This window comes from Acipenser ruthenus, chromosome 11 (genome assembly GCF_902713425.1).
Source record: "Acipenser ruthenus chromosome 11, fAciRut3.2 maternal haplotype, whole genome shotgun sequence".
Classification (NCBI taxonomy): domain Eukaryota; kingdom Metazoa; phylum Chordata; class Actinopteri; order Acipenseriformes; family Acipenseridae; genus Acipenser; species Acipenser ruthenus.
Window position 1 is genome coordinate 41406887 of NC_081199.1, and position 26651 is coordinate 41433537.

The 26651-nt window shown below is 41.1% G+C and overlaps 1 protein-coding gene across 7 annotated transcripts in view; it reads right to left on the minus strand.

Moving 5' to 3' along the window:
- Window positions 1-26651, minus strand: part of agap1 (ArfGAP with GTPase domain, ankyrin repeat and PH domain 1) — a 202457-nt gene continuing 175806 nt past the window's right edge. For all 7 annotated transcript variants that reach the window (XM_034045625.3, XM_059034002.1, XM_034045626.3 and 4 more), the window contains 5 exons: window positions 21411-21565; window positions 19870-19960; window positions 19195-19417; window positions 1578-1833; window positions 1-1160 (listed from right to left, as the gene is read on the minus strand). In XM_034045625.3, coding sequence (XP_033901516.3) covers window positions 930-1160; window positions 1578-1833; window positions 19195-19417; window positions 19870-19960; window positions 21411-21565 — 956 coding nt within the window. In that variant the 3' untranslated portion in view covers window positions 1-929. The remainder of the gene's footprint in view (window positions 1161-1577; window positions 1834-19194; window positions 19418-19869; window positions 19961-21410; window positions 21566-26651) is intronic.

A 26651-nucleotide genomic window follows, 5' to 3' on the forward strand; every position in this document is an offset into this window, starting at 1 on the left:
TTTTCGGAAGCAAGTTGTTTAAAATGCTACCGCAGAGTGGGGTCATTTTTAAATTCTTTTTTTTTTTTTTTAATGTTACAGTTTTTCCTCCAATTATTTTTTCTTCACATATGTACATATTCCCAACTAAAATCTCTTCTCTTGTCACTTTTGTTCTGAACGCTATGAAGAGAAGGCTGGTCATGGCGGAGTGTAGAAGGGTGTATTCGAGGTCCCAGGCTGAATTAAAGTTATACAAACATACTCTTCATTCTTCTGAGTGACGAAGTGTCCGCGTAGCTGCCGCCCAGCTAATGTTCGTAAATTCCCCTCAATTCATTATTTACAGAGAACTATGAAAGAGCGACAGCACTGGAGAGAGAGAGAGAGAGAGGAGGGACTTGGCCGTAGGATGATGCAATGAAGCCGATGGTCCCAGCAGGCAGATTAGCTTTGACTGGTTTGACACAAACCATCACAAGAGCTTCACAACCTGACAAACTCCTGCCTGGGCCTCTGATTCAGCCTGTCAGGTTTTCCTATGCGGACAAGCCAAGACCCAGCTCCCAGCTCCACTGGTGCGGGAGTGCAAACGATGTGAAAATGCTTCTCTTCCAGAGTTCTAGAGCAAAGGCGATGGCCTCCGGGTTTCCACTAAATGATACCTATACGGCACAGGAGTGGCGCGTGCATGACGCTTTTATCAGTACAGAAAGGCTGAAAATCTAATAATAATCCACAGTCAACAAGCAAACAAGTTGCTCTCTAATTTTCTTGGGAAGTGGTTTTTCCCTCAACCTCCAGACCACTCCAGGTAGATTTATTTATATGTATTCTTTTATTTTTTTTAACACCGATTCAGGCTGGAATCCCAACAAAATGGAGAGGACTGTGTTTAAAATCAAAGCAGAAGCAGCAGTGCCGGGGGTCGCCACCAGGGTGCAGTAGCATCAGATGATGGTCGGCATCCTTCCCGCCCCGACGATGCTGCCGCTGCTGCTGCTGCTGTTGTTACGGTTGTTGTTCTTGCGGGACAGATTGGGTGTGGCCATGAGGGCGAAGCGCTCGTCAGGGCAGCCGTACTGCAGCAGGGTGTCGATGCACTCCTGGCTCATGGCCTGCCGCGCGTAGGCAAGCGCTGTGTTCCCATGGGCGTCCCGGGCCATCACGTCCACCCCGTACTGCAAGGCAAAGCACAGGAAGGGTAAGGACAGAAAAATGCAAGTCGGCAACATCAACTACCTGTAGAAATGCATTTCAACTGCCTGTGGCAGCACCCTTCTCTGCTAGTAAGTTATTTATGTGAGGATGTACCATGTACAGCAGACCCTGTTGTTTTTAACTGTCTACGCCCAACATAAATGTTCAGCTATACTTCCATGAAATCTTAACAGTGTGGTTACAGGATAAAATCAAAACTACATTATTTAATTTCAATACTTCAACCTGTCTATATATCCAGTTTGTTTTTTTTAACAGATCACGGTTTAATCCATTCCTTGAGGGATGCTGTCTCTGCTGTTGATATCCGATAACAGAAACGCTGTATTAGAGTCGAGCAGACCGATAGCAAGAAGAGAACAACAGAAGTGCCGTACCCATATCAGCAGCTGTGTGATGACGACGTTGCCCTTACGGCAGGCGAGGTGCAGAGCTGTGCGCCTGTCTCCCTCCCCGCAGGTCTCGTTGACCTCGTCTCGCCCCCCGTGTGCCAGCAGCAGCACCACCATGCGGAGGTCCTCCTCTGCTGTGGACCTCAACAGGTGCTGCCCCAGGGGCAGGTCTGTGAGAGGCAGGGCCGCCAGGAACATCTTCTGCTCGTACTTGGCTCGGATCCACCGCTCCCTCTCCTCCCTGAAAGAAACAGGACATTTAGTACACAACACTGCTTTCCACTCATGCATATCTATTTTTTAAGATCTCTGATGCAGTTTGGCACTCTGTATGTGAAGTTAGGGATGCAGCAGCCAGGGTTTTCCCCACAGCAGCTATTTGTTCAGCTGTCATCTTTTACTCAGCAAGATAGAGGGGATACAACTTCACACAGCTTTGAGTTTGTCAGCACTAATAGTACAAAAAAAAATGGTTCAGACAGTGCATCAATGGGGAGTTTTAAACAACTGTGCTGTGGATTCTCAGGGTGGATACTGTGCCTAAGTGCTGTGCGCTGAACACAGGGCAGTGCAGCTTTCCTGGGAAAGCCTGGTGTGTGTGGACCGGATTTCAGCACTGTATAATTCTGTGTCAGATCAACACTAATCTGGTTCTAATCTGGTCAGTGTAAACAACCTGCTTTCATTGCGCATCAGGATTAGTTTTGCCTCACTTCCTGCTACAAGTGGAATGACCCCAGAGTGACAACAAGGTCTGCTTTTTATTGTTGTAAAATTGGGGATATGAAGTTGTTGGCTGATAATGAACATTTAAGGAGAGTTTTTTTTTTTTTTTTGTTCTACCCATTTTAGGGCAGACTAACAACCAGCTAACTGCTCTTGGCCTCAAATCCAGTATTTTGTTCTATGCTTCTTTGCACAGCACGGTCTTATGATTTGCATGTATAAGTTCATACGGTGTACATATGTTTACATACACACTTCTTTTATTTGAACAGAGTATAGAAAACAGAGAGGTGCTCAACCTTTTTTGCACCATCAGAGAACCTGTATAACAAATAAAGCCTCACGTTGGAAGTGAAACTAAGGTATTGAAATGGTCTACTCCAACACTGTGGCTGTAAAAATGATAAATTATCTGTGTACAGTATTTCGTACAAGCATCTGCTAAACATATCAGTTTATCACAGACGCCGACACATAACAATAGCTGATCGATGGGCCAGGGATCAATAACATGGTGACATCCTTCTTAATCACACCCAGCCCCGAGCTGATAGTCTCAGCACACTGCAGCTTCACAAGAGATTTTCTGTCCCTTTAAAGAGGCAGGACCCTCTGGACTCCCCATTATCGAACCAGAGAAGATCGCAATCAGATTGGTCCGATTATTCAAGGAGGACACTGAAACTTTGCTTGTGGCTCAAGCTGAAATGCAGTCAGTAGTCAGTAAGGGATATGGTTCAAATTGGGAATGAATGTGAGCGTACATGAATCAACCGGCAATGAGGAGCACTAAAATAAAAGAACTTTCAAAGAGCGTCATGTCCTTTGCAGTCCCTCAAGAAGAGCTTTCTATACACAAGATCGTCTTAACAATGAAAACTGCCAAACGAGGTACATTTAGATAAGGAGCCCTGGGGAGGGAGTTCTGCAATTTGGATGTGTGCTAGAGGCCCCCACACACACTGAATGCATCTTAACCATCACCAGATCACGAGAAGAGCTGGGGCTTTCTTATAGCACACTGTTAAATCCCTCTTAAAATTGCATTGCTTTCCGCTTGTCTGTTTTATATTCATTCCAAGTTGCCTTGGGGCTAATGAAACTCGCCTGTTCTTTTAATGGATACCAGCATTAGCGTGCTGATTTCGGGAGTCCCTTGTTTTACCCTGCAGGCGAAAACACATTCCGACAGAGGGGGAGGCAGACTGGGATTCCAAAGCAAAATCTCAGGCCGTAATGAGTCCACACCATAGGGAACTAGCTGCTTAATTACTTCATTGACTCTCACAGTTTCATAGTTCCAACAGTGGTCATCACTTCTGTTCAGCTAAACTGATGTCTTTATTGGTAATGATGAATAGTCAAATGCCTTAGGTCTGTTTCATACGCACACAAAGCCAAGCGGATGCTGCTTCTTTCAATCAACCACTTTTCCCGTGTTTGTGTAACTATACTGGCACAATCATTTTGGTCAATTTCCATCTCGGGCGTCTCAAAGTCTGGAGTAACTGAATGTATTTGTTGTGAAACACAGCAGATTTTCTCGAGTTCAGTATTGAATGAGAAGACATTTTCCAGAGATGAGTTTACAAAAAAAACAAAACATCACAAACATGGATAATGGAGGCTATTTTGAGTTGAAGTAAATGCAGCCTTGTTTTTCTATATTAACCACAATGGGAGGATGAAGAGGAGGGCTTGAGGGAAACAGACATTCTGGGAATAAAAAAACCAGCTGACCCCAAGATGTAGAGTCACAATCTTACCAATTCTCACTAGAAAGAGTGGAGAGAGAGGGAGAGGGGACTACAGTGTGGCAATACTGGGCTAGCAGCAAGGAATTTGTACAGGCCCTTCCTGCCTCCTCGTGAAAGTGGTGAGGCTGGACCAGGCAGGCATGGAAGAGGGGCCGGGAACAATGTAGCATGGGGGTGGGGGCTCGGCAGGGGCTGCCCTCTCTCTGTTGCAGAGGAAATGCTCAGCAGTTGACTGCCCTTTGGCATGCATGCCTTCTCTCCCAGCCCTCGTTGCTAGGGGGAAACGCAGGCGAGGTCTGCAAACAAGAAAAAGGTGCACACATATTTCGGGCTTAATTACTGCTGCTCACTGTAAATCTCTAAATCTGGCCGATGAAGTTAGCTTGCTCTTGCAGAGACGCAGATTTATCCGCTAGCCGCTGGGAAGAGCCCATAAATAACCACAGCAGCCTCTGATCAATAGTGCAAGTGTGTTTTACGATCTTGAGGAAACAGAAAAACGAGAAGGGGGAGAAATAAATAAAATCAACCCATTGATTATCCTTTAAAAGTATTTAAAGTCCCACCTGTCATATCTAATTCTTATACACAGTGCTATTAGATTTTTTTACTGTTTAATAAATAAACAAATTGTTTGAGTGTATTAATGTTAAATATATAAAACACAGCATTTTCAACATAAAGTAAGTGTTACAAGTTTCACCTGCTATCATGTAACTGCAGCAGTTTCCTACATTTGGTTACTAAATGTCAGACAGGCTATTCTAGAGTGAGGGTCACTAGGTTTAGTGTCCACAATAAGAACGCACTACTATACTGCATCCTTCAGCTTTTTTGAAAGGGCAAAATACAGATGCAATTGTCAATTTCAAATATGATACACTGAGCAATTCCAACATTACTAAACATAGACTAAATAAGTCGTCTATTACACAACACTGAACCAAAACATTCGGCATGTCTCAATGTAGTTACATGATATTCTTTGGGCTAAAACAGAAAACACCTCTATTGAAACAAAGAAGCTATTCCAGGCCTCCGCAGTGACCAGCAGCACTGCCTTTAACTCCATGAAAGTGATCTGCTGCTGACTCTGCGGCGCGCTGGAAAAGGAGATGATGAAGCATGGTGAGAGAGACATGGAAAGACAGAAATGGTTCCCACAGCAAGGGATTACACTGCACTTCACTAAACGTTATCTCTGTCTCAGTCTACGGAATAGAACTGAAGGAGATCAACTGGCAACACAATAAGGGTATAGCGGTGATCACAGTGGTTAGAATGGAGACACAGCAATGAAGTCTATTGAAACAAGTATGCTAGTATGCATGTAAAAGTATGACAAATGCCAGAATGTACGGGTACCTCAGTTTTAGCCACTGTACTGTAAGTAAAAATAACACGTCTGTGCAGCTAGTATTGAACAAGGGTACCCCGAATCAGTGAAACAATTCAGAAGTATATAGACCGTGGTGGAAACAGAAAACGACACTAAAGAAAGAACGAAAAGGTGAAAGTGGATAAAAACAAACAGGTATGACAAAGTTACATTTAAAATAGATGGAACAAAAAAAAAATTCTATAAGCTTCAAAATACTCACTATGGGAAGAAAAACAATGAAAAGAGGATCAAGATGCTGTCATTTAAATCCAGTTCCAAAATGAATAGGAATATTTCACTTTGGGGTTGAATATAAGCCCTTCTTATCTTACCACCGACCCCCACTTTTTCTTCAATCATTAATGACGATAAGAATTAAAAATGAATACTGAAAAAAACAAAACAGGCAAACAAACAAACTAACAAAAAAAAACAAAAAAAAAAAAAACACTTTCTCCTTTTGCTCAGGCATGTTTCCAGGCACATTTGTGCTTGATTTTGAACTCTGTAATCTGCTAGCAATAAGCAGTAACATACAACCATTATTTTCTAATTTGTGTCTCTGATTGCATGTTTTCTGAAAGTAGAGAGCAGTAATTGGAATAATTACCCGGACTCTGCCACACTGTGATCAGAGCCAGAGGGCGTGAGTGTGTGGGTTAGCTCTCAGCAAGGATGCCAGGGGGGTGAGGGTACCTGCCTCCTGCTCCAATCAGTAGCTCATCTGTGCACTCTCACTTATCACGCTGGATCAGGCATGCATTGTTCATTAGGATTCTAATTGGAGTTAGAATTAGCGTCTCAATTTCAACTATTGTTTCTATTATCAAGAAGTACAAGACAAGACTCATGGTACTGTCAAAACACTCCCTCGGTCTGGAAGAAAGAAGGTTCTTTCATCAAGAACAAGTAGAAGAATTGTGAGGAAGGTTAATAACAGTCCGAGATTGACTGCCAAAGATATTCAAAGTGAATTGGCTGCAAGTGGGACTGGGGTTTCCATTTCAACCATAGGTCGTGTATTGCATGGTGAAGGTCTCAATGGTCGCAGGCCAAGGAAAAAGCCACTCTTAGGAAAATGTCACAAGGACTCACTTAAAGTTTGCAAAACGGCATTTGAATGATGGTAGGAGTTCTGGTCAAAGGTTTTGTGGAGTGATGAAACAAAAAACGCACTACATTGCTCCCTCGCTATAAGGCTCTTGGTTATAACACACCTTAGATATAGCGCTCCTACAGCATGTCCCCCAATTCCCTATACTAGTGATTCATGCAATATTTCTTCAGTAAATACAGTACCAGTGTTGTTCAAAATATAAACAACTTCTCAGTCTAACAGTAAAGAAAAGCTGCGCTGACACTTTAGAACACAGACATCTTATTCAGCATGTGTTTTATAACTAAATGAATATTAGGTCTATTACGTGGTTATCTTTCCTAATGTATTTACTTTTTTGCTGGGAGAGGAGCTGCGGCATTCTCCGGGAGACGAGACGCTTCAGCCCCGCTCTGGCAGCTGATCGTGGGGCGAGCCCATTCCTTCTTCCATTCTCCCGACCCGCTCTCCTTCTCACACTTTTTTTTTTGTAAAAAAATATAGCGTTGATTACATGGTGCTTTATGCATGGTTAATGGTTACATTTCTGCTTCACTATATGTGCATTATAGAGAGGGAGTTATTTTATTTTGTATTTTAGTCAGTTGTGTCTTGTTGTGTGTCCCGCGGGGCCCCCAACCCCCTCCCCCGTATATAACGCTCTTTGGTTACAATGCTCATATTGTGTGTCCCCCGAGACCAGCGTTATAGCGAGGGAGCACTGTATTTGGTGATGCTGATAGTTGTCACATTTGGAGAAAGTCTGGTGAGGCGTACACCAGAACACCATATCTACTATCAAGCATGGATGTGGTAATATCCTTCCATGGGGCTGTTTTTCCTCTAATGGCACAGGGAATTTAGTTCCAACACATGGTAAAATGGATTCCATAGCATTCCAAAAGCTATTGGCCAATCATCTGAAACCCTCCGCTACAAAACTTGGTTTAAAGCGCAACTTGACGTTCTAACACAACAACGATCCAAAGCACACATCAAAATCTACTACAGAATGCTTAAAGAAGAATAAAATCAAGTTTTTGGAATGGCCTAGTCAAAATTGTTATGAGTTGAGGAAGGCTGTGCACAAGAGAGTCCTCGGAATTTGAATGAATTGGAACAATTTTGCGTTGAAGAATTATCAAAAATCACTAAAGAATCGTACCATAAGCTCACTGACAAATATCCTAATCGTTTAAAAGAGGTTATTATTGCTAAAGGTGACTCAACCAGCTATTCATTTCATTTTCCTTGTCAGGGTAGGAATACTTTTGAATTAGCATTTTTTGAAAAAAATTGCTGAAATAAATCATTACAGACATCTATTTCTTGTAACTTTTTCCTCATCCACAAATCCTTTGCTACAAAAGATTATGTAAACTTTTGACTACTATATATATATATATATAAACACACACACATATACACTGTATCCATATACACTGTGTGTGTATATTTTATATATATATATTATATTTATATATATATATATATATATATATATATATATATATATATATATATATATATATATATATATATATATATATATATATGATATCAAAATCCCAGGAAATAATGATAGTGCCAGCAGGCAAAGCATGACATGTAGGATATAACAGTTTTTCTTTTTTTACAATGAACTTGGACGTTCACAGTACATATTAAATATGACTGTTAAGTAAGCATGTTTACCATTAGCCTGTGTGAACGTGACAGTGTAGAAAAAGGAGATGAGATTGTTACTGCTGTATTAGTATCATTACTATTACAGTATGTAAAAAAACACCACTGTGAAAGACGATGTCACATGACATTCCCACCTGTAATTGATTTCAATGTATTGATACTGGAATGTACTTCCTCTGGCTGGGCGCAGTAATAAGAAGGGAGTGTCAATCACAGCTCCATCGGCGCGGGCTGCTCTTCACTTCCTCAAATAATTGATTGGATTTGGTGGTTTCCCCTGTTGTTGCGGGGCTGTGTTTGTGTGTCTCCCCCTGCTATCCCTGGCTAAGCTCTTTGTACGCTGTGTTTACTCACACAATCCGCTTCCTGGCTTCACCCACCTCCCCGGTCCTGAAGCCTGCTGTCTGTTTACCAAACTTTTTCACCGGCCTGTTCTGCTCAAAGGGGCGCGACGGAGATCCCACCAGCTGTTTCAATCTCACAGAAAGCAACAAAAGGGCTTGCTAGCCACGGCTGCAGCATCAGTGATTTTACTTTGTGAGACAGAATAATTGTGCTCAGGGAGCGCAACACTTTCCAGGTGTAATACAAAGAGAGACCACAGCACTTTGTTAGTCATTATCCCTGGGACTGACGTACAAGTGACGTGTGTCTGTGTGTAATTCATATTACATATATATATATATATAACAAAAGCTCAAAGAGCCAGCTACTCAACGTTTCGATATGTTGTACATATCTTTCTCAAGGGAACATGTGTTTCAATCAAAACATTGGAGGTATTTATAGGTTTTTGACGTCATGACAACTACTTGTTATTGTTCAAATCCATGACTTATTTTTACATGATGTAATGGTGTTCTATATACTGACATGATTTTTACTTCCATCTTTAAATCTGTATTCATTCTAATTAACATTATTTTATATAAACTTATATTTATATTATCATGCAGTGCTGGCTCTGAGGATCAGCCTTGATTTGGCCTCCCCACCGCATCAGCACGCACGACTTTTGAATGAATTTTGTTTATTTATTTATTTAAATGTTATATATTTATTGGAATTAATTAGTTCATTCTTTTCCATTGAGTCCCGCTGGCATAATCGTGTTCAGTCTACTTATCCATTTACTTTTTTTTATTCTTCTATATGTCGCATTGTCTCATTTTAGCTGTTCTAATACTACAAACCTTATTCATTTATGTCATGTCCTTGACTGGTGAAGTGCTGTACTATTGGTTCATTCATTTTGTTTTATTTCTAATTAATGAAAGATGGTTCTGAATTATTTTATATAAAATTGTTCCAGTCTCTCCAACATATTTTATTCCATCACATTTTTCACAGGCTATTCCGTAAACGACATTGCTATTTTTACAGTAGGAGTAGGTATTAGTTTTTAGTGGATATGTGTTGTTCTTATGTTTAATATTTTTACTTTTGTCCATGTATTTAAACACTTTACATGTACTAGTGCAAGTATTTGTAGAACCTGTTCTGTCAATTATTCTTTTATGTTTACTGTGAACTAAAATATCACCTCAATTAACTACAACTGGGGCTTTAAGAAATATTTTTTTCTGAATTATGTAGAATCCGCAAGTGTTTCCAAACTATCTTAGAAATATTAAGCAAAAGTTTAGAGTAAATCACTACTAATGGGACTCTTTGGACCTTTTTATCTCTATTTTTATAATCTAGTAGATTTAATGAAACTGGAAAAGAGATTCTTCTCCATGTGTCCAAACCCCAAAAATATCATCTACAAACCGAATGTATTCTAAAGGTTCTCTTTCTGATTTTCTAAGTAATTGTTCTTCCCGTTTCCCCATGTATGTACTGGCAAAATGCATTCCTAATTTAGATCCTATTGCTGTACCATTGTTTTGCTTGTAATTCTTATCAACAAATGTAAAATAACTGTTTTCTAAAACTACGTTGATCATGTTCAGCACCTCTGCTGTTGGTATTGATTTATCTAGTCTATTATCTATTTGACAAGCTTCTAAAGTTTCTTTACGAGGGACACTTGGGTACAAGGATTTTACATCCATGCAAAATAAAATTGTATTCTGTGGAAGGTTGTGCTTTAGTGATTCGAGTCAGTTTTTTTTGTATTTATTTTCTTAGTCTAGCAGTATACAGCCACACTCTTCCCATGCAGTGCTTTCCGTTATTCCATATCTACTTTCAGCTTCATTCCACTTTCCTTAAACTTTTTATATATATTTTTTTAATTACACAGCTAATTTAAACCATTAAAAATACTTACGACTTGCAGGTAATGAGGTCTGACAGGCTGAATCTGTCATGCAGATAGCTGAACGCCACAAATCTGCTACGAGTAAGGAATTAAGTATCGGTACCAGGACACTTCATGGAAAATCTGGTTTTGCAATGAATGCACAGCATACGGTAACTACACTATCTGCACCAACAGTGTTACAGGCACTTGCAATACACTGCTTCAAACCAAACAACAAACCAATTCACGAGAAACTTTTAGACTGATCCGGTTTCCTAAATAATCCGACATGGAGATGAGATGGCTGTAAACTAAAACTGGATTGCCATTACACTGGTGCTCTGCTTTCTGAACAAAGTCTGGTTGTAACTAAACGTGAACTGAGCCTACGAAAGTGTAATGTTTTCTCACAGTGAAGATTAAGTAGAAATGGACTGTAAACCCACTGCATCTCTGCTGCTTGTGCAATAAACTGCTGAAATAGGCTGCTGTCACAGAAAGTTTTCAATAGGCCAACACTGAGCTAACATTGATCTAAACCCTTAAATAGCATACAATAACTGCGCAATGAACTGGTATTGACAAAGCAGTGAACAATCTGATTTTACACAGCTCCAGGGGAGGCTCGGGTTCTCATTAATCCTCCAGAGGCACACCTGTCAAGCTCTCTCCCAGCAGGGTGCTGCCTTGACGGGTATAGTGTACTGTAAGCTCCAATCGGCTCTACCTTTTAAGCTCTGTCTTAATAACATGCTCAAGAACCACTTTCCTTGGCCCGGCTTTTTAACAAAGTCTGAAATCAATTACACTTTCCAAGTTCGTCACTAGCTGCCCTTGGACAGACACAGATAATTAAGCCTGCCATTTTATTATCTGTAGATTCATTCCGACTGAAGCTCAGGCCTGAATTGCGCTGAAATTGCCATCCTGAAATAATGGGCGAAAATGATTTGAAGTTTCCTCAGCTGGATCGCAACGCTCCAGTGCTGCCATGCAAGCAGGGGGTAAAGGCCAACCGAAAAAAAAGAAAAGCGATACCCAGGTCACGTTGAGTCTGTACTGATAAGCGGAGGGTATAGAATACATATCATATCAAACGCAGGATTTTCATTACCACAAACCACCTCCATCGGAGATGACAAAGCCACAGCCAAACCAGTCTTGTACTCTACATTGCCTCTTTACTTTGTACAATCACAAACCTGGGACTAAACTAAATACAACAGGCAGCTGACGCAGGTACCCTGGGTCCAAATCCATTAATACTGGGAAAAATGCCAATAACCACATTCCTATGGCTAGTTTCACAGGCCCTGATTAGCACTAAGTAGTCCAAGTCTAGTGTTAATCAAGGTCTGTGAAACTAGCCGTTCATCTATTTTTCTTTCCAGTCTAGCCTAAACCACCCTTGTTTCTTCTTACTGATTGCATTCACCCATCCTTCAATGTGCATTTCAGTTACCCTAACGCGCTTGTCTGAATTATTTTTAGGAGTCTGAGTACAGCACTCGTACCAGAATGCACCAAACATAAATAAAACATGCTGTGACAGGGTAGCCGTCTGCCTTGTGGGTGCGTGCATTCGCTAATGAGTGACAGGCAGGAGATCAAGGCGGAGGTTGTTTGATATGCCCCGCAGGCGAACAGGTTTTATTTACATACACACAGACTGCTCATGTGACACTACCAGCAATGGTAGCGCATGGAGTACATACATGGGGATGTACGTAAACCAAAAATAAAACACTTTACAAAAAACTGTAAAATAAAGTGCAGAGAAAATGGTGTGTGCTACTCCCTAATACATGGAAGTCCCGCTTACTCACCTCACTCTCTATACTTCGGTGGATCTACAATCCCTGAACTAATCTTATCTGTTCAATAATAAACAAACCCCGACTCCGGCTTCTCGCCGGCGGTTTCGACTTGCTTACTCTTCGGTATCCAACCCTGGTTCACACACAGCCATCTGCGAATTTCAGCATCTTTATGTTCTGATCTCGGGTCACTCTCACGGCAATCAGAGGATTACAGTAAGGTGTTTACGTGTCTTTGTCTGGGACGTGTATGATGTTCAGCCCGTTGGCTTTGGCTTTACAGCAGAGGTGAATAAATGGGACCTTTTTATTCCTGATGCCCCGCTGAATTCCAGTATAAAAATAAATAAAACTAGGGCAGCATAAAGCTTTCCAGTAAGTAGAGCGATCATATATAACTGTGATTACAAAAGAAAGGGGATTGGTTTCAGATTTTGGAAAACGATAATTCACTCATGGTCAATTCTTTTTTTGTTTGCATTGCTGACAATTCCTTTAGTCTTTCCCTAAATGTCACACACAGTACCAAGCTGGAGGTTGAACGTAGACGTGGTTATAATAGTTTGGTAAAAGAGGGATGACGTCAGCTGGAAAATAGACAATATGATTGCTTGAAGCATTAATAAAGCCTGTAATTTTCCCTTTTTAGCACAAATTAGCATACCTTTTCAGCACTGGAGGAGAAACTGCTCTGGAACTGCTCTGAGATGGCCTCCCTCTGCAAGTTTAATGTCAATAGTAAATTGGAAGGCTCGTTAGCCTAGTTGGGACATGATTACGGGCTATAGTATGCAGTCATGTAAAAAAATAATATCTATTAGGCTAATTTAATCAAGGAATCCCTTTACAGATGGATTAGAATGTAGAATTCAATTATTTTAAACATTCCCTGTCCAGCCTGTCAGCACGCTGTGTTTCAGCTATTTAAAATGCGCTGGATGGGATCCTTCATATCAATGGCTGGGAAGATAATAGCGCTGGAATGACAAGTACAATCAGCTAGTTACATTGATCAAACTGACCTCACCCGGGCCCTCATAATCTACAGCTCCTCTCAGTGACAGATCACTCCTGCAGATTGGCTTGGACAGAGTGATTAGCTGGCTTTTGCCACACATGACAACGAGGCTGCTGACTGACTACCTTTTCCAAGTGCTGTGCTTCAATAGAAGCAGCGATTAAATACAGCACCTGCACAGCGTGGGTCTGGACAAGGACACAGCAGGGTCCTGACTTTCTACTTCACGTTGTTTGCTTGGGACTTGGGTTCTAGACCATAAAAACAAACAACAACAACAAAAAACACTGACAGCAGTTTGCCAAACTGGGAAAACCACAAAGAAAAAGACTACACCAAAATGTTCTAAGAATACAAAGACTGAACATGATACTGCTCAAAGATAAATTGGCCATTGCAGTACTAGTGGCGGGGTATGCGTTAAGATAGTTAGCTGCCCTCTAAGATGTAATTGGATGTTAGATGTCAGACGTCAGGAGGTTAAGGCTTTGACGAGGAACGCAGTGTTTCCAGTGTTCCCAGGTCCAAGACTGGGGATTAAAACTAAATCCTTCGGGAAGCCTTAATCAGCTGCAGCCCAGTGCCTTACAGCACCATACAGACACAGACACACTGCACCTCTGCCCTTGTCGCTGGCCTACAGAGATAAAGTGCCTGGCCCACCAGAGATCAGAAGCCAGTGGCCTTCTGTCATGATCAGAGCTATTCAAAACACACACACAGACACAGTCAGTCAGTCAGTCAGGTCTACACACACACACACACACACACACCCACTACAGCAACATGTGCCTAATTAATGACCCAGCGGTCACAGCTGTGAGAGCCAACCCGGGAGTGATTAATGAAATTAGCCAGCAGAGGAAATTAGAGAGGAAAAAGCCAAAGTTTGATTGCTCCATAATTAACTGTGATGCAAATAATATCTGCACTTCCAACTTCCAGAGCAGTGGATCAGAGTGTAATTAGGAGGCAGGGCCGGTCAGAGCAGTACACAGGAAATCGCAGGGCTGCACTCGTTACTGCTTCCTCGTTCTCTCCAGGCTGTACGTACTGGCCCAAGCACCTTACAAATATAGACACATATTTTGTAAAGGCAAGTGTATATTCTTCTTTAAGCTATACTGCATTGAATCCAATTTGGTTCAATTTAAATTGAAAGAAAATATCTTAAAAGACATAACAAAATTGAATAGCCAACTGATCAAGTTACCTTTGGACCCCTTCCTTTATGCAAAATAAGCTTTCATGAAATGCTGTTGATTTTTTTTTTTTAGACAGGAGACAAAGCCACAGCTCTTAAAGCCATTCCTCGTATTTTGTATTATTTTTTTTTTTTTAGTTTGTGGTGGTGGCTGAATAAATGGGCTTCATCCAATTTAAAATGAAAAGAAACTACGCGTTCTACATATAAATGACAAGGGACATGGAAGAAAGTTGTTATTTTAATGACGGAGGAAAATGTTTAAGGTCTTTGTAATTATTATTATTATTTTGTTCTAAACAACGCTGTTTTTTTTCTCACTGCCCAGTGTCTTAATCAATACTACCCCACCTCGCTCTCCTCTCTCTGGTTCTTGCTTTCCAATGGCCCCCCAGAGTCCTATAGCTTTCCTAACACTTAAAACAGCACCTGCACCCCACAGCCAGATATTAAAAGCTTGTGTCCAAACCTCATCTTTAATCTTCTACCGCTATTCCTTTCATAAAAGAAAAAGAAAAATCTCTTTCCACAGTGACAGTCTTTTCCTATTCAGAATCCATCCTTAAATTATTACCGCCAGAACATCACTCATTACCCGAACATCAAGCTAAATATGCGCGCTGGCTTGAGAACTGTCCCGCTGGGGGAATCAATATTTCAGATAGATAATTAGGGTGAGGTTTGTATTAAGACAGGTTGTGGATTTCTAAAGTCCCTTTTATTCTATACTTTTCTGGGGCTGACCAAATCCTTAGAGCAACAATACTGTATAACATATTAAAAGCAATTTCCTAATGGTAAGCTTCCACATTAATGCTAAAAGTGTTCTAGAATACCAAAAGAGGATTGAATGAACGAGAGCCGTGAAAGGGAAATTAGATAATCGGATAAATGAACATTTAAAAAAAAAAAAAAAAGGAGACAACTCCTTCGGTCATCTTAACTTGGCAGAGAATATAATTCTTACAGCCACACTATATGAGATTCCAGCCTTCTATGTAAATCTCTGCAGGGCTATCACATACAATCACATTGGGAGACAAGACGTGAAATCTGGAATGGAAAACACCAACAGATTCCAGCGCCACGGAGGACTGGGGCATGCCTGCCGACAAGACTGCCATAGTCACAATAACTCACTATGAGTCGCAATTAGTGCCACTGTCACTTCTGTCCGTTCGTGCCAATTAATTTAGGCTGTCAAAAGGGAGAGGGGGTGGGGGGGGGTGGTGTCGATAGCACACACATGATAATTAATACAATAAGAATGGAGAGGCCTGGGTGCCAATGCAACTTTGCTTGCCATCAATCGCCAGCTCCTACAGTAGCAGGAAGCACAGACGACAGTACGCTCAAACCATTTTTTCTAAACTGCTTTGAGTCACATGTGCACCTCACCTTTAAAAAAAAAAAACAATGCAGTGGTGTTCTGATGGGGGTATTTTAAATGTGGACCAGCATATACATTGGTATGTATTTACATATCAAGCAATCAATTAATCAATCAATCAATCAATCAATCAATCCATCTGCTAATGTGTGTTTTCTCTCAATTTAACAACAGGAATTATCATACTAACGGAAACTGTTAAAATAACTTGATTTCATGTTAAGGTTCTAACTTGATGTTAAAACCTTAACATGAGTCTTAAGCACAACAGTACAGATTTAAAAATCTTAAAAATCTGGAATCAAAATGAACTCCATCATGCCTGTTAATGTAACTGCTGTACTCCTGACACAGAGCGGGCCCTAAATATCAATGAATTTATACCAGTGTTTTTATCTTATTCGGTTTTCATCCGTAATCCTTGTGTCATTAAGTACGGTTCAGCATTACAAATAAAATAGAGGTTACTGCTGCTAAATAAAAAAATGTAAATGAAGGAAATGTGTGTGTGTGTGTGTGGGGGGGGGTGGCTGGGGTTGTTAATCCCCATCTCCCTCCACCCCAAACTGAACTTAATTGAAAGGCGAGTGTAGCCCAGACCTTGACAAGCGGGAGGTCAGTGTAATTGCTGCTGGCCATATTTAACATTAAGATAATCAGGCCATTAATTACCCTTCGGATCATTAAATCAGCCACTTGCAAAATGAAATTTCTGCCTCTATTACTCACTTCAGAGACCACAGGGAGACTTATAATTGATCAGCCAGGAGCCCTGCACACAATAGGAAGGCTTTTCCTTGCTCCTATACTTTTTATTTTTGGATGGGGGAGTGTGTGTTGGGTGTCTCTTCACACCAGAAGACACAGGCTCTTATTCTGAATGCTTGAAAGAAACAGGGATTCAAAAAAAATTACAAATGCCAGTGCTCAAAACAATCAATGCACACAAAGATGGTAATCCAATTGTAGCAATAAAAAAAAATGCCAATACCCAACTGTTAAGAATGAGGCATGGCTGAGGAAGTGCTGGCCCACTTCAGGCAGTGACCGAGGGAATGAAGCCCTGCAGGTGCAGTCTGTCCTTGGGTTCACGAGGCTACACAGTACACTGAAGAGTCACTCAGTGACAACAGTAGTGGTGTTGTGAAGACAGACGCTCGGACACCACTTATCAACCTAATAAGGAAATGATCCTTGATGATTAGGTGATCTGCAGCGGTCGCTGCGAGCAGCATTTCATTAATTCAATCGTTTGTTAATGAGAGAAGTGCCATGTGGGGCACAGATGCCACCCAAACACAGCTGGGAGCAAGTCAGCCCCTTCCTCCTCCCCACCTCCTCTCTCCAAAACACAAAGCCTAACAAATGAGCTCCTTTCCTCTGTCCATACACAGCTATCAACAGGAAACAGGGGCTGCGCGGGTCAGCAAAAACAAACAAACACGAGAAACCAAAAGAAATCCTATTGATAGCTGCCTTCACAACTTAAAAGCTATTTTATTTATGTACTTATTTAACTGCTTATTTAGGTGAATAGACAGATCTTGATAGATACTGACAGACAGACATTTGTGTTAATACCTCAAGCAGTATTGATGGTTTCTTGCATTAGGCATTTTATCAAGCAACTTGGATTGACACAAGAACTTCACTAAGCGACAACTTTTAAACGTTTTTGCGAGAGCTGCTTGGCACGTTATGTAATATTATTCTAATTGATTTTTCTTGTATGACATGCATTAGTCAAATGTTGTCTTCTTCGATCTCAAAAAGCTTAAAATAGGTTTGATTAAAAACAAATGAATTTAAGATGACTTGCATTATTGCATGCTAACAAAATACTTGGAGAAGGCTTTCCTAGTAAACCATCATAGTACATATAAAAAAAAGTTTTTTTATATATATATTAAAAAAAAAAATAATAATTTATGTACTATGAGATCTTAAAGAAGACATATATATATATATATATATATATATATATATATATATATATATATATATATATATATATATATATATATATATAATTACCCAGCAGTAAGTAGACTGGGTTCTGAGATTCTGCATGTAGGGATCGAAATAAGACTCCCATTGCATAGCGGTTTGATCCATTTCTGGTTTTACTAGGAGTTTAATAAGACACTCCTGAGTTTGCTACTGTGGCTACTCAAGCACATTACTAAAAACTGGAATGCATTAACCTGCTATGCAGTAGGAGTCTTACTTCCACCCCTGTCAATGGAGAGGGCTTCAGTTCTCCTTGACAGGAGAGTGAGCGAGTGGAGCATTTGATGTAACCTCTGTGTAAGTGGTATTGATACTAATTAGTGAAATCTGGGGAAAGTTCTGGCAGGAGGCTCAGGTTAATTGAGATAATATTGACCCCGACTCTAATCTGTCCTCCAACACTAAATGAGCTGCATGGCTCCAAAAAAATAACACCACATGCAGAGTCAAAAATAAATAGAAGGGAGCCAAACAGGATCCATACTGAAAGATTTTTTTTTCAGTGGGAGTAATTAAAAGGAGCTTTTCATGACTAATGATCCCGGTGTAAAATGGGAAGTCAATATTCATGTGAGCAGCAGTCAGCTCTAATTTGTTATGATCACTGGTGTAGACCACACTTCTGATCCTGGGCTGCTGATAATTACAGCCAGCTCCTTAGAGCTCCTTGGAGTTCTTTAGGTGAATGGAGAAAGAGAAAGAGAGAGAGAGAGAGAGAGCTTAACCCAGAGCAACGTTCTACACTTAAAATGCTGCTTCACACAACTAGGTAGCTTCACACAACTAAATAGCTTTTTAACATAAGCAATGTTACACACTTCTCTCATGGGATTATTTAGAGGGCTTCCGTTGGATTTTCATCAGTTAAATTCAGGTTAGCACATTTCATCTGTAATGAAAGTGTCTGTGCTTGCAGTGAGATTGAGAGTTACACTAAAATGTGATTCCTGTATGTGTCTGATTCCTGCATACTTCCACAGTTCAGCCTTTTCTGCACTCTATGCTATCAGAAATCAGATCTTGCTGACCAGCTGTTGTAAACCGAGTAATGTATGTATAGAGTAAGTATAATATAGGTGTAACATCTATCAAGGTGTCTGTAATTATTGCAGATATGACTGATAAAAGAAAGAAAGCTGCAATATAAAAAAGCCACCACCAGGGGGATCTCAGAAGGGAGTTGTAGTCTCTCCCATCACAGTGTGTTTCTTCTTTTAGCTTCACTCCTCTGAAGCACACAGTACAACACTGAGGCTGCGGTCGTACCTGGTGGAATCTGGTGCGGGTTTCATGCGCCCCTGCGCGCTCCCCTCCCACACGCTATTGGCCAGCTCATTGCCAATGGACGACATGACCTTGATGAGCTCCAGCGGCCACTCGTCCAGGTCCAGGGATCGAACCCGTGAGAGGTGCGTGCCGAGGTTGCGGTGGATTCCCGAGCATTCGATACAGATCAGCGCTCCCAGGTTCAGACTGGCCCAATCCGGGTCTGCAAGGGGAGGAAACAGGGGTCACTGACAAAAGCACCGGGCTGACTTACTGTAGTGCAGTCAGATTCAATATTACGAAACCTCATTAACAAAGTTATTTTACTAAAGTCCTATAAATGAAACAAAATGGATTTAATCATATCGTGACCATATGGTAACTGCTTGTTCATGTAATTCAATGGTTTAGCTTAATATGCTTCAGGATTATTTGATATACTTTAGATAACGTAATTCCCCAATAAAATTTGCAAAATACAGAAGTCAATCCACACACTTTTTTTGGACCACGTATGCATATCTAAAGCAAATCCGATGGGGTTTTTACTCAACACACTGGCAGAGATCTGATTTTCATAACACCTCCACACTCTTATTCAGGCTGGGAGTTGAGAAGCACAAGGATGGTCTGGACTAACAGCTGTAGTTATGAATAAGCAGACAGAGGACTCACTCTGTGCTTCACAGTCCACGCAGTGAGCGTTTCCACGCAGGTTCCTGATCGACTGCAGAGCGATGGCCTCTGTCTGGCTCGTCAGGCGAGACTGCACACAGACAAAGCGATACAAAAATGAGATTTAGAAAGGAAATGCAATTAACAGGAAGGGGCTAGAATACCTTAGTGAGCACTCGTTATGTACTGTGCAAAGGTTCTGTAAAATGACCACTGATGCTACCCGTTCACCTATATAAATGCTTTGTCCTGCCGTTCATAAATGTTATACAAATACTTCTAACACCATGGTGGTAGTATGCCTGGTTTCATTGCACTTGCATGTTGTTTTCACAGAAACAGTACAAAGTGGCCAAGTGACTTAACAGCAATCCTATATATTATACACAAAGTATAGAATATAAAACTGTCTCAGTACAACGTATTACACTTTAGTTCTGTACAGCAGTTGCTTCAGAACTTGGTTCTACTAGCTCTGACTGGCAAAATGCAAAATGCCTGGCACTCAAGACACTGTGATCTGTAAATAAAGCAACGCATTAAATTTACTGCAACAAAAATAAAAATCGAACAAATAGCACTCATATTTAAAATACATCTGCTCCAGCCCCCAGTCCAAAACAGAATTACTAAATTACAGAATCCCCTTTCTGGTTTAAGCAGGTAAATAAATGGCGCTCAGGGTATATATTTTTTTTTTTAAGGAGGTAGAGTAATTGCTGTTTATAATTACAATGGAAACAGCATTATTGTGGGGGCTGTGTGTATGTCTGTATATTGTCATACCATTACACTCCTACTAATGAAATGGTCTAATGCACATGCAGCAGGTCAGGCTCGCTGCATTCTACCAGTGTGAGTGTGTACTGGGGGCAAGGACAATACAGAGGCGCAGCAACGGCAGCACAAGTGTAGCCTGTTGGAATAACATGTGCTGCTATACCTCAATTTGGACTGTGAAGCAGGAACCAAACACTGTTAAACCACTACAAAGGTAAATGACCTGCTATATATGTCTACAGTAAAGTGTATTGTATGTACAGTAAGAAATGAAGGGTACGATTCCAAAGTGTATTGGCCTTAATGGTCTATTACAGTATTTCCAGTGGCCATTGGCAAATGTTAAATAGCAATTTTAGACTCAAGGTATGGACAGCATGAGAGGTAATAGCTTAATATTGAAATTCTTATTCTATTGAATTACAAAATCAGACATAACAAAACTGCAATAAAAAGAATACCACGGCTTTTGTGTGCTGGGGTCGGAGCACTGTGGGTTATTGAAACAAACAGATTACTGAACATATAAAACACGGGCCAGCGCACAGGTGTGCTCTAGAATGTCGACCTTTGTTTTATTTATTTATTTTCAATCAAAGTGATTCCTTTACCCTCTGAGCATTGAGCTTGAGGGCCGGTCAGGCAGCCCCTCCCTGGTCTCTCTGCAGTGCCAGGTACAGTACCTTTACCCCCTGAGCATTGAGCTTGAGGGCCCGTCAGGCAGCCCCTCCCTGGTCTCTCTGCAGTGCCAGGTACATTACCTTGTTCTTGCTGCTCTCGCAGGACTGCAGGCTGGCCAGGATCTGGCTCTCGATGGCCTGCACCCAGGCGTCCCGCTCCTCATAGGTGGTGGCCTCGAAGTGCCACGTCTGCCCCGTTAACGACACAATGATGAACTCAAAGTTCTCCTCTTGTTCTGAAAGTAAAAGAACATGGTCTGGTATTTAATGGGGGCCATTCATCTCAGCTTGTAGGGAGAAGGTCCTGTTTCAGAGACAGAAACAGATCAAACTTTGGATTTACTCCCTCTACTATCAAGCCAACAGTACTCTGCGTGTCTGTGCATGTGCGTGTGCATGTGCGTGTGCATGTGCGTACGCACGTGCACGTGCGCGTGCGTGTGCACATGCGTTCTTGGTGGCAAGGCAATATAGCTTGAAAGATCTGTGGACCTCAGTTACCTCACTGTCCTATCTGTTACCAACTAAGGACAATGGACAGTGGCTTCACTTCCTACACACAAGTGGAATTCACATACAGTACAGACTGAAGCCATGCGCACATGTGCCTGGTCTTTGACTCCTAGTATACTGTCTGCTCCAGCTTGTTGTCAATGTAGAACCAGGCCTTTGTTTTAGTACTAAATGTATTTTTGAAGCCACATAAAATTGCTTTTCCCTACTGTGGGGACAAAGCCTCTTTGGAAAGAAGCATGAATCCTCAGAGTCTCATGAAGATCTTCAGTACATACACAACTGTAATTAAGGCAGGATGCAGGTGACACTACATTAAGACATGATTAGTGCAGGGGAAGGGTGTCCCAGCTGCCTGAAATCCCTCGTTCCCACAGGAGCGGACAGTTTGAAATACACATTAGCCACAAGGCAAATGAGAACTGTGTCGCCCACTTCATAAGAGAACAGAAGAAACACTCTTTATATATACATATGCAGCATAATAACACTAAACAAGCCAAGTGTTAAAACTCATTAATGATTCTATTACTCTGACAAATCAAAAGCAGCAATGTTTTGTTTCACAGCATACTCCCTTTGGTTCACCGATGCCATACTGTCCGACACGGCACGGGAACAGAACCTCTTTTTGACTGCCGGGGACCAGGATAATGCATTAACTCCTTGTGAATGGGGGTCCAGCCTGAATCCTACAGCTTGGGTGTGGGGCCGACGTCGAAACCAGCATATCCATTACCTTGCCACTACATTTTCTTCCATCTATATAAAAGTCTGAATTTTGTAACAGAAAGTTCTCTGTTAATTCCGAGAGCAGTGTGAGCTTTGGCCCGGAGGGAACACTTTTATTGGGGTTTGATTATTTTTATTGATTGATTGATTGATTGATTGATTGATTGTATTTGTATAGCGCCTTTCATACCATGGTATCTCAAAGCGCTTTACTGAAAGTCTGCATCATCATGAAAAGTAGGTACCAGCAACTTTATATTTAAGTCAGGTTAAAAAAGCTGATCTATAAAAGTGAGTCTTTGATCTTGATTTAAAAATACCGACCGAAGCAGCGCCTCTAATAGAGGGAGGCAAAGAGTTCCACAGTCTGGGAGCATTAAAGATAAACGCACTTTCTCCTCTCCTTTTCAATTTTGCCTTTAGGAGGCACAAAAGTCCAGCATTAGCCGACCTTAATGTGCACAGAGGTTTATGTGGGGACAAAATCTCTCTTACGTAATCTGGTGCTAAGCCATTTAGTGCTTTATATGTTAAAATTAAGATTTTACAATCAATTCTAAAATGCACTGGAAGCCAGTGCAGGGAAGCCAGCACAGTTCTATGATCCCGTTGTTTTGTTTAGTGAGAACCCTCGCGGCTGCATTCTGAACAAGCTGTAAACGTGATGAGGAAGCCCAGCAAATAAAGCATTGCAATAATCAAGTCTAGATGAAACGAAAGCATGGATTAGTTCCTCTGCATCAGCCAGAGAAAGAAAATACCTAATTTCATGAGGATAAAAAATTTTCAAATATGTGCCTCAAAACTCAAATCAGAATCAAATATAACCCCCAAGTTTCTCACATCAGGTTTTATATTAGAGGTCAGGTTGGCCAAATAATTTTTTAGGGAGTTTGCATGCTCTAGTTGTTGCAAATCAACAGCCATATTGATCAAATCTGTTAGGGAGCCACTGAACAGCCACTTTCAGTACAACCAAACCCAGGCGATTATAAATAGTGTCCAGGTGATGGAACGCTACAACTTCCTACTGCAGATCAATGGTGCTTCAACCCTTGGAGCTGCTCAGCAGGAGTTCCCACCCTAGACACCTGTCCTGCGCAGGAAGTAAAGCAGGCTTTTTTTAAACCCATACAGTGCCCTTACTGGTCAGGCTTTGCTAATTGTCCAGGATGTCCCTCTAATTACAGCCATGTGCTGTCCAGAGCACTCCGACACTGCAGGACTGTCATCTCAGGCAGAGTGCAATGGAAAGGTCAATCACATTACAATAAGGGTCTTTTGAGGCGACATATGGATCTACTACCCAAACTTTCAAATAGGTTAATGGGCCAATTAAGGGCCAATTAGGACCACATTACATCGGCATCTACACAGTTACATGGTTAAAGGGCTCGGGCAGAGGGGTTAGGGAAACATGTGGAAACCGTTAATAATAGAAGAGAATTCAGACCCAAAACGCCGTCAGGGACAAACACATGGATAGAACTAGTGAACCGCTGATGAAGCATCATTTCATAAGTGATACGTGCTCAAAGGGGGCCCTGTAATGTGATCCACTGGGGTAGCCAGAGATCAGAGCCTGGTCTGGTTCAGTTTATAATGGAAAGAAATGGGGAGGGAAAGCTGAATAATTATGTAATGAAGAGCGATTCACTTCAGCTCACCTATTAAAATCGACTCCCTTACCAAAGACTGAGTGCCACATGGGCTCGGGGTACGACCCAAGTGGAGAACTAAACCGCTTTTGACTTTTCAACAGCCGTGAAGCACATGGTGGAGGAATTGCTTTTTAGTAACATCGTCAGCACTGACAGCAAAGAACGGCACAGAACAAATCATTTTAAAAGCAGCACAGTGCACCATCACAAAGGGGGTTACAAATGACCAATATATGTAAGCAGATGAGGCAATGCTGAACATGTGACCTATACTTGACAAGGTTTCTTCAGATTTTTACACTCGCTGATATGATTTACTGTACAATATCCCCTCTATATTCACGTTATTCATTTGAGATCATTGTGCTGCCTTTCACTGCACGCGTTAATGCTAAGTGTGCAATGTACACTGCCCAATACAACAGTTTTACGTCCTTCATTGCTAAAACCTATGGTGTCTTGAGTTTCTTGAAATTATTATTTTTTTTTTAAAGGGACTGAGAGGAGAGGGAGCAAGAAGGACAACTGCGTAGACGCCAAACTCCCCTTTCTAGAGGGGCTTGCATTTAGATCACCTGCGTTGTTGGAGAATATCTTTGTTACATTGCTCTCTCCCTTACCTCACACAAGATTACCTCAACCTCAAAATCATTTCCATTCAAGGATAGGATCTGAAAACTCTACAAGTGGTCTATCTGTCAGCTAGAATGCCAGAATAACCACAGAGCATATTACAAATAGTATTGGATGACTTGTATCATCAATTATTCTAATGAATAATTCAACAGTAGAATATTATAGCTAAAATTAATTCTCATTTATCGTGTTATTGCTTTCCTGCAATGCCATTGAATGACATATATTTTTATATATATATATATATATATATATATATATATATATATATATATATATATATATATATATATATTATATATATATATATATATATATATATATATATATATATATATATATATATACATACACAGTGCCTTGCGAAAGTATTCGGCCCCCTTGAACTTTGCGACCTTTTGCCACATTTCAGGCTTCAAACATAAAGATATGAAACTGTAATTTTTTGTGAAGAATCAACAACAAGTGGGACACAATCATGAAGTGGAACGAAATTTATTGGATATTTCAAACTTTTTTAACAAATAAAAAACTGAAAAATTGGGCGTGCAAAATTATTCAGCCCCTTTACTTTCAGTGCAGCAAACTCTCTCCAGAAGTTCGGTGAGGATCTCTGAATGATCCAATGTTGTCCTAAATGACTAATGATGATAAATAGAATCCACCTGTGTGTAATCAAGTCTCCGTATAAATGCACCTGCACTGTGATAGTCTCAGAGGTCCGTTTAAAGCGCAGAGAGCATCATGAAGAACAAGGAACACACCAGGCAGGTCCGAGATACTGTTGTGGAGAAGTTTAAAGCCGGATTTGGATACAAAAAGATTTCCCAAGCTTTAAACATCCCAAGGAGCACTGTGCAAGCGATAATATTGAAATGGAAGGAGTATCAGACCACTGCAAATCTACCAAGACCTGGCCGTCCCTCTAAACTTTCAGCTCATACAAGGAGAAGACTGATCAGAGATGCAGCCAAGAGGCCCATGATCACTCTGGATGAACTGCAGAGATCTACAGCTGAGGTGGGAGACTCTGTCCATAGGACAACAATCAGTCGTATACTGCACAAATCTGGCCTTTATGGAAGAGTGGCAAGAAGAAAGCCATTTCTTAAAGATATCCATAAAAAGAGTCGTTTACAGTTTGCCACAAGCCACCTGGGAGACACACCAAACATGTGGAAGAAGGTGCTCTGGTCAGATGAAACCAAAATCGAACTTTTTGGCAACAATGCAAAACTTTATGTTTGGCGTAAAAGCAACACAGCTCATCACCCTGAACACACCATCCCCACTGTCAAACATGGTGGTGGCAGCATCATGGTTTGGGCCTGCTTTTCTTCAGCAGGGACAGGGAAGATGGTTAAAATTGATAGGAAGATGGATGGAGCCAAATACAGGACCATTCTGGAAGAAAACCTGATGGAGTCTGCAAAAGACCTGAGACTGGGACGGAGATTTGTTTTCCAACAAGACAATGATCCAAAACATAAAGCAAAATCTACAATGGAATGGTTCACAAATAAACATATCCAGGTGTTAGAATGGCCAAGTCAAAGTCCAGACCTGAATCCAATCGAGAATCTGTGGAAAGAACTGAAAACTGCTGTTCACAAATGCTCTCCATCCAACCTCACTGAGCTCGAGCTGTTTTGCAAGGAGGAATGGGCAAAAATTTCAGTCTCTCGATGTGCAAAACTGATGGAGACATACCCCAAGCGACTTACAGCTGTAATCGCAGCAAAAGGTGGCGCTACAAAGTATTAACTTAAGGGGGCTGAAT